This window comes from Chelonoidis abingdonii, chromosome 21 (assembly GCF_003597395.2).
Source record: "Chelonoidis abingdonii isolate Lonesome George chromosome 21, CheloAbing_2.0, whole genome shotgun sequence".
In the NCBI taxonomy this organism is placed as follows: Eukaryota; Metazoa; Chordata; order Testudines; family Testudinidae; genus Chelonoidis; species Chelonoidis abingdonii.
In genome coordinates, this window is record NC_133789.1 from 9,967,680 (window position 1) to 9,980,618 (window position 12,939).

Genomic DNA, 12,939 nt, shown 5'->3' on the forward strand with positions numbered 1-12,939 from the left:
ATCATCTAATGCACCCTGTAATTCCATGTGCAGCAGCCATCTAGCATACTAGAAACAGCCACCATCTAGATCAGGGATCTCAAACTCAAATCACCGTGAGGGCCACATAAGGACTAGTACATTGGTCCGAGGGCCACATCACTGACACCTTTTCATACAAAGATACAAAAGCCCCCCTTTTTCCCCTCAGTCCCGCCCCCACCCTCCCTTCCATGAGCCCCCCCCGCTCACCTCTTCACCTCCCTGCCCCCATTCCAACCCCTTCCCCAAAGTCCCTGCCCCAACTCCGCCCCCTCCTTGTCCCTATTCCAACCCTTCCTCAAACCCCCACCCCAGCCCCACCTCTTCTCCGCCTCCTCCCCTTGGAAAGTCCGAAGTGCCGCCAAACAGCTGTTTGAGGGGGTGAGGGGAGCCATGGTGGGGCCACAGGAAATAACTCCATGGGCCACGTGTTTGAGACCCCTGATCTAGATCAGTGTCCCGGGGATCGATTCATTTACTAGGACAGGTTCTGTCCCCCGCCCTGGCCCTACAGCCAGGAGCATGGCAAAGGGTGGAGAGTCTTGGTAGCACAGACGGATTCTGGGCTGTTCGGAACTGCGGTGAAGTCCACTGACAGCCCTCAGGAGGCTGGGACCACCGGCCTGAAATCCCAAAGGTACAAAATGGGCTTCTCCCGGCAACTCTCAGCCACCGTATGCAGGAGCCGGAGAGCATTATGTAATGACAACGTTCTGCTCCGTGGCATCTGTCACTTAAACATTTCACACCACAAGCACAAAGCATCACTTTACAAAGAAAACCCAGGGAAAGGGACCCGGGATGGATCCTGCTCTCAGTCACAGCTTTGTAAAAACTAGAGTAACTAACTCCCTGGACTCCAGCTGAGTAAATCCAGATTTACAGCACAAGAACAGACCAAAATAAGGCCCGTGTATGATTCAGCATGATGCACAGTCTCTGGCAATGTCGAAAACACCCTCTCCTCCCTGGCACTCTGCCCACCACGACATGCAGGCTTCAGGGGGTGGCGTGGAAGCCACAATATGGCTTGCTCTTTGCAACTGAGAGCTCTTTATGGCAGTGCTCAAAGACACAGTAAAACACCTTGTCCCTTCTGCAAGGATTCGACAAGCACATAAATATTTATCCTGAGGTTACCCATTCAATTAATTGGGGAAGAACAGAAAGGGATGCAACAGCACATGTTTTGGCCCATACCCTGTAAGGCCAACAGGAAAACATTCTCTGAGGCATGTCTGCGCTAGGAACACACACTGGCTTTTTACGAAGCCGCACCAACAGTGTCAAGCAAACCCCTGCCGCCTAGAACCTGTATCCGTGTTTGTATTACGTGCAATTACTTTCTAAAAGCTCATTGAGGCTCTGGTACAGAGGAAGTGCAAGGCAAACATAAGAGGCAACCCACGCTCCCAAGCTGGTAGATGACAAGACGTCTGCAATCTTCAAAGCATTTTTACACTTAGGAAAATTCTCCTTGGTACACAGAGGCTGAGCCTCAGAGCCTGATTCTCCTTTCATTTACACCAGTATAAATTAGGAGTAACTCCACTTAACAATGGAGTTACATTGGCATGGACTCACAGTCAGACCCCCAAAGAGAATTGATCTTATAATTAAGGTGCTTTTCTACTAGGCATTTTGACTAGCAATTATTTTTACTTCCCCAGAGGACCCAACTGTGATGTTCACGGCATACAGACAGAGAAAGTAGAGAAAAACCCACCAAATACTCTTTTTGGAAGGTTGCAACATAACACCATAGTTCTTTGATCCAGAACCCTGACACACAAGAACCCAAAACAGAGAGAGACAAAGCAGGCTGCTCTCTAAGGCAGAGCAGCACAACTCACTCCACCTTGCTCTAGGCTTAGTCTTTGTCGACTGACTGCTGAAGACCCAGATCACATGCTTCCCTACAGAGCCCACTAGCCTGCAAGCAGGACAGGGAAACCCTCTGCACTTAAAGTGGCAGCTTGTCATTATAACAGTTTTCAATACATCACACCAACTAAGACCAGAGCCCTGCTGTGCTAGGTGCTGTCATATATGAGGTAAGAGGGATAACCCCTGCCTCCAAGACCTTACAGTCTAAGTAGACACAGGGTGACGGGAAACAGAGGTGGAGAAGCCACTTACCCCAAGGGGCCTGGCTGGGAACAGTGACCTAGTCCAGTTCCCTATACATGGGACCACAGCGCCTCTAGAGATGAGTTCAGGCTGCAAAACTTAAGTCTGGGTTTTGATTTTTGTCCAAACTTCCCACAAGATCTAGGAGGAAATTTTCAAGTCAGGTATTTTAGTCCAGACCCTGCTTACCATCACGGGTGCCGCAGTGAGAAGTCGCCCATGCTCTGCTTCCCCCTCTTTAAAAAAACATTTTCTCTGGAGAAGGAGAAATAAACCTGTTCTGGGCAGAGCTCGGGTCTGATTTTCCCATTAGCGCTCCGCCTCCATTCCAGCATCCTTCCCAAGCACAAGCTGTCCCATCAGAGAAACACATTGGCTCAGGCTGGGCCTGACTCAGCAGGAAGTGGATCTAGACACTCAAGCCAAGAAAGAAAATAAAAGAGGTTTTTCACTAACCCTCAAGGAAAAAAAACAACCAGATCTCTCACTACAGGGAAAGAAAGGGGATCTCGCGATGGGCGGGATTTCTGTACGAAATGCCACGAAGCCTCACTCAGGCCCACAAAGAGCCAAACAAACTCATTTCAGCCAACACAGTGCATGTAGCAAAGCAGCTTGCATGGTGGGGGAGTTGCTCAAATCCCTTCTTTCCTGTCGCTGATCTCTCTTCTTGGGAGACTAGCCCTCTTGGTTCTTACAGGATCTGATTCAAAGTTCATTTAAGTCAAAGGGAATCTTTCTGTTGGTGTCAACTGGCTCTGGAGCAGGCCCATAGAACACATTTTATCTGATTGTCTCAGAACATTATACAGTACAAACATTCATTCATTCTCCCAACCCTGCCCGGGATGGAGGCAAATATTTTTTATAGCTATGTGACAGAGGTGAAACAGTGCACAGGCAGGTTAAATGATTTCCCCAAGGTCATATGGTGAGGCAAAGGCAGAATCCAGGAGCCCTGGCTCCTAATACCCCAATCCAACTATTAGACCTCATTTGCACCCGCATACAGGCCTGAGTCAGCCCCTCAGGTCTTCCTACAGCCTGACCTTCATTTTACTTTGGACAGATCCAATCGCAGGATCAGGGCCTTCAATTCTACCTTCTCGATTCCAACACCTAATTTCCATCCACAAGCACCATGGAATAATCTTCAAGAGCCAAATTCTGCCCATGGGCGTGCATGACTTTCACTGCATCCAAGCAGAGAACTGCGCATGCATCAAAGGGCAGAAATAGGCCGAGTGAGTCACAACCTACTCCCTACTGGCTGCCCTGGGCTTTTTCATTGCCGGTTACCAAAACACAGGTGTTAACAACAACAACAGACTTCTTTTCTATCAGTTTTCCCATTGCCCACCCTGTCTGATCAATGCAACTGTGACACTGCTCTTGTCTCAGGTGGACTGAAGTGCGACAAGGAAGACGATGGGTGGTGGTGATTATCATAGTGCCTAGGAGCCCCAGGGCCCATTGTGCTAGATGCTTTACACACAGACCCAAAAGATGGTGCCTGCCCCAAAGACTATCTATGTGCAGATATTTTGATCATTGACAACAGAGGGTAAAATATTTTAAAATCCGTGTGATAATTTAATGGGGCTTTAATAAAGTACGTGGGCCTGTTGTAACATATTTACAGCTCTACATCCCCACGTATGTACAAAGACCATATTTGCAAAATTTGCTGCTGGTCTTTGAATGCCTCCGTTTTCGGAGGTGCTGAGCTCACACGGCCCCCAGGAGTCGTCTCTCCTCTTATCTGAGCTCTATCTTAGGCCTGGTCTTCACACAGAAATTGTAACACGTTAATTATGCTGGTAGCACTAACGCAGTAACCCCCCCTCCCCCCTCCAGCTTGAACGCAAGTTCATTCCCTTGCAGGAATGGAAATAAGCTATACTGGTATAAAGTGAGCGTACACCAAGAGGATGAAGTTGGTTCCTTATTTGCAGTACCAATTACTTATTTGTGGTTGCCACTTCCTTATTCGTGGTTCTCAATTCCTTATTCAAAGGCAAAATGGGATGAGTAATCTCCCACTGAGAGCTCTTGACACGTGTCCCATCTTGCTTTGGGCTAATATTGGCGCTTGATAGGCTCCCCATCCAGACAGCCGCGTCCTGTGTCACTGGGACTCAGGGACCGGGCCCCCACTCCTCACACAGCACCAGGCTCCCTCACGCCAATGCACTAGTGCACTTCGACGGCTTCGCGCGGCTCTGGTACCCGCGATGCTGCCCTCAAACGTTAACTTTATGGTTAATGCTACAGATCTTCTAAGCCACAGAAATACCACACAGCCGCATTCCCTTGGAGTTTCTTGCTTAGTGTTCACACAGGACATTTTTTATTTAAAAAAAAACCCAAGGAAACAGCAAGATTAAACAAAATACGTTAAAGCGTAATTAAGGTTGAAAGCGTGCATCAGCAACTGAAAGGTTACCGAACCATTACAGGGATCTTTTAATTATCCTAAAACCAAGCATTACAAACCCAGGGATTTCAGAAAAGAAATCTAAATCTGTTAACACATAGAAATGAACCATAATGCACTTAAACAGCCATAACTCCTTAACTTAACCTTAGCTCTGAATTTCCTGGCTTTCCAATGCCTGGTTCTAGGATAATTGCAACATCCATGCAATGATTTGCACCCCTAAATTATGGAGATGTAGTCTCAGCCTTCACTCCATCTGAATGGAGCCTTATCTTGTAATTCACATTAGGTTTTTTAAAACTCTTTCAAACCAAAGCTACAACTAAACTCCCCTCCCCCTCAGTCTGTTTCCCCTTTTGCCCTTCTCAACCATCCCCGTTCCTTTTTCACTAGGTGCTACAGTAACACAAATGATAAATAACGATGAAGGGGCCAGGCTAGCTACAACTAAATAACGTCTTGTATTTAATCACAGAGCAGACAACACCACAAGTGCAGAAGGAGCTTCCCACCGCCTGACAACGTGCCCCACCCTTGGAGGGCCCACTTTGGGGAGAAGGGGGGTTCGGTCCCCAAGGCCCATTCTACTCTTGGCAGCTTTTCCTCTCTGTTATCTCCTCACGCTCCTTTTTCTACAGTGTCTCATGCTTTACACGGTTTCTGTTTATTCAGTTTTTCTCTAGCATGCCCCAATCCCCTTTCTGAGATGTTTTCTTTTGGATTTAACCTTCTATCCAGTGTGCGTTTCTGGCCTCTCTGATGAGGGTTCAATCGTGGTGGTGGTTTTTGTGCTTCGGACTCAGAGCCACCAAAGCTGTCATAGAATCACAGAAGATTAGGGTTGAAAGAGATCTCAGGAGGTATCTAGTCCAATCCCCTGCTCAAAGCAGGACCAACTTCGACTAAATGATCCCAGCCAGGCCTTCAAAACCTCTAAGGATGGAGAGTCCACCACCTCCCTAGGGAACCCATTCCAGTGCTTCACCACCCTTCTAGTGAAATAGTTTTTCCTAATATCCAGCCTAGACCTCCCTCACTGCCACTTGAGACCATTGCTCCTTGTTCTCTCATCTGCCACCACTGAGAACAGCCGAGCTCCATCCTCTTTGGAACCCCCCTTAAAGTAGTTGAAGGCTGCTATCAAATCCCCCCTCACTCTTCTCTTCCATAAGCTAAACAAGTCCAGTTCCCTCAGCTTCTCCTCGTAAGTCATGTGCTCCAGCCCCCTGATCATTTTTGTTGTCCTCCGCTGGACTCTCTCCAATTTCTTCACATCCTTTCTGTAGTGGGGCCCCAAAACTGGACACAATATGCTAGATGTGGCCTCAGCAGTGTCGAATAGCCAGGAATAATCACTTCCCTTGATCTGTCCACACAGGCCAGCAAACAGCTGTCTGGTAATAATGTCCTTCATTCACTAGCAAGGTGTGCTGGATTAGAACCAGTGACGTAGAGGTGAAAATATCCATCCCTAGCCACCCAGTCTCCAATCCATCCACCTCTCTTCCTTCCACACTGGGAACTGGGACCCAGGGAGTGGCGTTCAGCAATCAGAGCAGGCCTGTCATTTCACAAGATAAGTGGCAGGGGAGCCAACAGAAAGAGCGGACAAGAATATCTAAGAACATGGGACATTTCTCCTTACCACGTCACTATTCTTTGGGCTGACTGATTTGTGCAGCCAGCATTAGTCAAACTGGGAATGTAAAAAAAAATAATCTAGTTTACTGTGAATGATTTATGGCGTTTCTTCACTTCCTGAATTCCTTGGGCAAACAACTCCCTCCCCCCCACCCCCAGGCCTGTCTCCCCTCCCACCATTTGTGTCTCTTGTCCATTTTAGATTGTAAGCGCTTCAGACCAGGGCCTCTCTCTCACTGCACATGTGTACACGACACCTAGCATGCTGGGGCCTTGACCTCAGGGAAGGCCTGTAGGCACTTCTACAATACAAACGATAAATAGACACTTGCTCTCTGCCTCCCTTATTCTAACTTGCCCAGTGCCGCACTATCTGAGCTGCAAAGACTGCAGGAGAAAGTTTACAGCTAACCAAGCCGTTTTAATTAAAATGGAGAGGCAATTACACAAGAACTGTTCTGTTCACCTTCTGCTTTGGAAAAGTCTTCTCGCTGTCCCTTTTGCACCCTCCCTTCCCCACGCACAAACATCTACATTTTGGACCAAACTCAGAACAAGCAGCTGGATATGCAGGGGCAAACTCCAGATCCTTTCCATAGCTCAAGGCAAGGACTGGACATAGCTAATAGCATTCATGCATTTTCCATTTGCACAGGAGTTCCATGCAGCCTCTGCCTGGATGGGAAATGGACATTGTTCCAGAGTCAGGTCTGTCACACACTCCAGCTTGCTAATCTAAAGCAGTAGGTGAGGAGGTTTTAAATCTGTGTGGCTCAGGCCCAAGCTCCCTTCCACATGTTCTCAGTCCTTCCTGAGTCAGACCTCCCATGGCCTCCAATGGGAGCTCTGTCTAGCCAGGCATGAGTAAAACCTGGTAGTTACCGATCGATCAGTTCAACCTCAACTGTGGCTGTGATTTGATCACTGTATCGTTCCATCCTCTGTGCATTTCGGGAAATTATATTCATTTAGAGCCAATGATATGTTTGTTTAGGTTATATGTGCTTGTACATTCCCTTAATAAAATCCATAAAAATTATATCACAGTGGTTTCTCTCTTAAGACAGCAACAAGGCTAAACAACCCCCAGGCCAGAGATGAGCCCCTGGACTCTTCTCTGGATTAATAGCTCAATATGCTTACACTTTCCAGGCTCAGGGCATGGAAAGCCTTGATCTCAACCAACAGGGAGAGGTGCACTGCCTCCAAACTCTCTGGAATTCCCTGCACGTTTACGGTTCTATGTCCCACCTAGCTCTGGCGGGTGACCATCAAGGCAATGGCCACTCTCTGCAGCACTGTCCCCTGCTAAACCCGCAGATGCACGAGCAGCATTAACTCCCTCTGGGCTGAGCTGCTGTGCTGAGAGCCCAGGAAGTTGCAGCATGACTTCTACTAGAAAGGGCCCACACCCACAGAGAGCAGCAAGCATCTGGATCATGACTCTGCAGACCCAAGGGAAGCTTTGGTCCCCCACTAACTGCCCCCTGGAAGGGGAGCTTGCAGGAACCTAATGCGCCTTTGACCCCTGCGAAGCAGCATCAGTTCTTCAGGTTTTTAATCAGGAAGTTGTTCCTTTAAAGCGTGATCAGCAACACGACTGTGAAATGAACAAACCACTCAGATCCCAAACCAAAGCGAGAATCGCTTCCTGCCTGCTAGCTTGGCCCCACGTGCACGGACTAGCCGGGCCCCCTCCCCTGCCTAATGAAGCCCAGCAAGATACGTTCTGGGACCAGACCCCAAAGGACATCACTGCAGCCCGTGATGCGCGAGGCAGAACGCAGCCCAGCCTGCTTGGGGTCAATAATCTAAACAGGCCTGATTCGTGAACGGCAGAGACAAGAAACGGGATATTTGCCAGTGAATCTCAGACCATTGGCAGTATCACCTCCAGCCATATCCAATGCCACACTGCCCACTCGACTTCAAACCCCACCACAGAGCTGCAGTGGAACGTTACCAGCTGGTCTGAGGAGAGAGCGGCAAAGGAAGGAAGGAACAGAGAAGGAACTGGATGGGGGAGAAGAACCGACATGAAAATGGAGTCGAGAAGGAAACAGTGGAAAATGATCAGAGAAGGCCTGTGAGAAAAGCAGCAGTGAGGCAGAGGAGAAGAGCTCACATGGTCCATGTGATGTGCGTAGCTTGGCGGCTTATGCCTAGGGAGCAAGTGGGAAGAGGTGCTTTGAGCCCTAATTCTGAGCACAAGTCTCCCCTTTGCCTTGCTGATGGGGGCAGAGAGGAAGGTTGCCTTTCAATTTAATTTCCCTTGGAATTTCACTAGGGTTTCAGTGACAGGGTGCGGGGGCCCGAAAGGTTTGTGAACTCAAAAGCAGTTTTGCAAACACCACGAAGAGTCAGAGAAATTCATGCAATCGGATTCTCACCCCCCAGCCAAAGCCCTTCCCCGTAAACCCAGCCACTCATACGACACCGCGCATGACGATTTCGTTCCACATCCCTTCCTTGCACCGTTAGCCACAGCTGCAAGGGAGAGCGAGCTCTGGCCACCCCAAGCTCAGGCAGCCTTAAAGCAAACGCGAACAGCAGCCCATGGTGCCCGGCTTTACAAGGGGCTGCCTTCTGCAGCCGGGAACCTACTTACAAATAAGGTTGGTCTTTTGGTTATGGCATCAGAGTGGGATCTGCAAGACCTGGGCTCTGTTCCTGGCTCGTCCGTGGGCAAGTTGACTAGGGTATGCTCACATGGGAGCAAGAATTTCCTGCTCAGGTAGACATACCTCCACGAGCTGTGATTGAGCCAGCGTGCTAAAAATAGCAATGCTGCTGTGATGCAGGGAGGGGCTAATCGCCCCAGGTATGATCCCACCTGAAACCCTAGACGTACTCAGGTCTGGTAGCTCACCCCACCACTCCTGCAGTTACACCTGTCCGAGCTGGAAATTACAGCTTCTATAGAGACAGTCCGCGACTGACTCGCAGGTACAGGTCTCTCCACCTCACTTCCCCATCTATAAAATGGGTATAACAATGCATCCTTTCTCCTACCCTTAGCCTGCTTTGCCTATGTAGCTAGGCTTTAGCACAGGGAAAGGGGCTGTCTCTCACTATGTGTCTGCACAGGACCCAGCACAATCATCTCTGTCATGCTACTGCAATACTACCGATAATAACGGATTCCTCCCAGGTTTCGATAGCCCCAAGGAGTCGGCCAGTTCAGCCGCCAGTGACAGTGAAGGGCAAGGACAGGCCCAGAACGTTGTTCCCATTGTTACTTATTAGGTAGAGAGGAAAATGTCGCCCCTGCAAATTGCCATTTAGGACGCTGGTTTGGATTTACGGAGAGCACTCTAATAAATTAAACCCAGGGCTTACGTTTGGTTTTGATAAGGCCAATAGACCCTATTATTTTCTTTCATACAGCCAAATTAATTAAAGGAAGCAACTAAATGGACGTCAGTCATTCACTTATGTAAATAGACACATCCTGAGTTAGAAAACAGCTCAAATGGCTATTCCATGGGAGGTCTCGAAAGCTGCAGGCCATCTGGCACGTCATATTTACCAAGGTAAAAAAAGGATCATCATCGTGAGAAATTAAAACAAAAATCATAGCCTACAAAGTACCTATTAAGGCCCCGGTTCCACAGAGCAATTAAGCATATGCTTAACAGCCAATGGGTCTTGAGCCCATGTTTGTGCTTGGCTGAACTGGGGCCTTCAAAAGTATAAACTCCTTTAAAAAAAAAAAAAAAAGACAACAAAAAAACAGAACATCTCCCACTCTGGAGACAAAAGGTTCCAGATTGCGTCCACAGCTTCCAGTGCTGGCAATCAAATTCCTGAGCTACTTTCATTCACATCCAATCTGACCTAATAATCACTTTTCCCCCTAAATCACCCCCTCCACTCATTCTTCTCCTCTGGTGACAGAGCATCCAATTCTTCTGGGAATTCCTAATGCTGGACTGACTTTTCTTTTGCATTTAACAGCATGTGTCTTAGAAATATCAGCTGAAAAAGACTTTTTTTCAATTTATTTTTTAGTATTTCTAGCTGGTACAAACTGTGAGTTGTCCAGACTCTTGGGTGGATTTTAGCCAAGTTGGCCAATAGAGGAAGAACGAATACAATAAATAAACAAACCACAACCCACCCCCACAGGCACGCTGAGTCTGCTTCGGCTGATGGGATCAGTAAATCTAGCTAAGCTATTGAGGCCAGCAACCCGTTACAACACACCCGAGTGACATGTCAAATCGCTGTCACCCAGAGAGAACTAGGGACCCAGGGCATACCAGAGAGGGCAAATTTTTTCAGTTCACTTTTTTTTAGGGGGGAGCATTGCTGGAAAACTTTGTACTGACCCAAGTTTTTGTTGGCCTAGAGTGATGTGCAATATTGATCAGGGGTGGACTCATTGGTTAAGGCTCAGCAGCACAGATGAACTGATCTTTAAGGGGAAAAGCACTTTTTTGGAGGGGGGGGGCGTTTACTGTGTTTTGAATGAGCTGTGTGGTTTCATTCCTGCTCCTTCTCCATCCCAGCCCCACTTCGAGCAGTGCCAGGGAGGGGAGCCCTCCACATCTGGTTTCACTCAGCTCTTTGCTGCCCTCCCTCCCCTGCACACCCCCACCCACTGCCTCCTTTCCCTCTTTTCTTTCAAAAAAAAAGGAAGAAAAAGGAACCGATCTAGAGCAGCCGATGCACAAAGGAACCGAGCACCTCCTACCCCACCCCAACTCCCTCCCTGACAGACGCACTTAGGAGTTGGAAAAACATGTGCAAACTCTACCTGAGCGAGCAGCGCCGAGACGCAGATCAAGGCTCAAGACGCAGACCAGCGTGTATTGCAGCATCCGTGGCCATGGAGAGCAGGCGAGATTAGTGAGTTTCATGCCCGGGGACAGGTTTTGCTGAAGGTTTTTTTTTTTTTCTGGATGGAGGCTGGATTCCTCCCCTACACACACACTCGCCTTCTCTCCTTGCAGAACTCCTGAGCTGGGTAACTGTTTTGTCCCTTCTGTCCTCCTCTTGCTCAGGAGGGGAGGACGCTGGAGGAGAGGGGGGTGGAAAGACAGAGAGAAGGAGGAGAGGAACACACACACAAAAAAAAAAAAGGGAAAAGAAAAAAGTGGCTCAGCCTGTCTGCTAATGGTTCAAAGGAAGCTTCAGAGTAGACACTGCGTCACCGGAGAGCCAGCCACTTGTGGGCTGATCCCAAAAAAGCAGGGAAAGGCGAAAGAGAGAAGGGAAAAAAAAGTGTTTCAGGCTTAGCAAACTGGAAGCAAACTTCTGAGGAGCTTGGCAGGAAGCGCAACACTTTGCAGTGGGCGGGGGGGGGGGAGCCTTTCCTGTGTGTATTGCAAAGCAGTTTTGGGGGGTGGGAATGGGATGAAATGCATGGACCCCGGCCGGGAGGTCAATTATTCCCGACCTACCAGCTCCCACCCCAAACGCCACAGCTCCCCTCTGCAACGGGAGCTCGGGGGGCGGTTTGCTGTTGTCTTTGTTAATTGCAAGCAACTGTGGTGGAGAGGAGCTGTGGATGCTCCCTCCCCCAGGAGATTAGCTCGGCAAAATTCCCACCTCCAAGACGGCCACAGTCCTAGATTTTACAAATAATGTAAAACCAAATGCACTGCTGCAAATACACCCCCCACCCCGAATCAGGCACCATGTTGCAAACTTCTATGATCTGTCTCCTCCCCATTCGCTTGCTGCCAAGTGGGACTAACTGCCCCTGGAGTCATTCTCCAGGGGAACAGGGCACCGTGATTTTAAGGCAACACAAAGTGATCTGCACTGGTGCACAGATACAACCCAGGAATGTTCCTCTGGCTCCAGTGAGAGCTACTACACTGCCCCAGAGCCTTGGGGGGACTGCGCTGAGCTATTGTGCTAACTCGCTCCAGCTGTAGCCTGTTCCCCCTGGTGGGCCAGCCAACTCCAGTGAAACCCGCCATGCCTGGCCACTCAAGCATGTGTGGATGGGACCTGAGTTAGGGGCAATGCTTGACTTAATCCTGCAGCCAAGACAAACCCTAAGGGGTTTTTGCCCCCCTGTAACTACAGAGCATCATCTGTGCTGCTCAGCTTGTGGAAGAGCCCACGGTCTTTTCCCGCCTCCGGAAGGACAGTTCTGCAGTCCGCCTAAGTGGATGGAAATAAGAGAAAAGCACATGGAATGGAAGAGACAAGGCTTTGTTTTAAGGGCCAGTTTAGGGAAACACCATTGCACTTAGCCCATCATGGATTTGTCTCTCAAGTGGGCAATGCAATTATCATAAGCTTCAAGTTAAAGTTTAAAAGGGTCCTTGTTCCCAGTTTTAACGCATGTCAGTACATCGCACAGTAAAGGATGGGGGTGCTTGTCACCCTAAGGGACAAATCAGTGAAAGAAGGGACGTTCTGCATGAGGTCTGACAAGATGATCTAATGGTCCCTTCTGACCTCAAAGCCTAGGAAACGTGGAACCCCCAGGATGCTTTCCTCCAGCCCACAGCTCACCTGGCCTCCGCCCAGCAGGCTGGCCCATCCTTGCTGTTCCTGGGGATCCAAGAGGGCATGGGGGGTTGGCTGGAGGATGAGATGATGAGTGAGCATAGTCTGCTTCAGCATGGACCACACGTGCCTCTCTCGGGTGACCAGACAGCAAGTGTGAAAAATCAGGACTGAGGGTGGAGGGTAATAAGAACCTATATAAGAAAAAGACCCAAAAATCAGGACTGTCCCTATAAAAT

General features: G+C 48.9%; 1 protein-coding gene across 1 annotated transcript in view; it reads right to left on the minus strand.

Annotated features, from left to right (window-relative positions):
- Positions 1 to 11,325, minus strand: part of MRC2 (mannose receptor C-type 2) — an 88,642-nt gene extending 77,317 nt beyond the window's left edge. The window contains exon 1 of the mRNA XM_032805469.2: positions 10,992 to 11,325. Coding sequence (XP_032661360.1) covers positions 10,992 to 11,094 — 103 coding nt within the window. The 5' untranslated portion in view covers positions 11,095 to 11,325. The remainder of the gene's footprint in view (positions 1 to 10,991) is intronic.
- Positions 11,326 to 12,939: the final 1,614 nt, after the last annotated feature.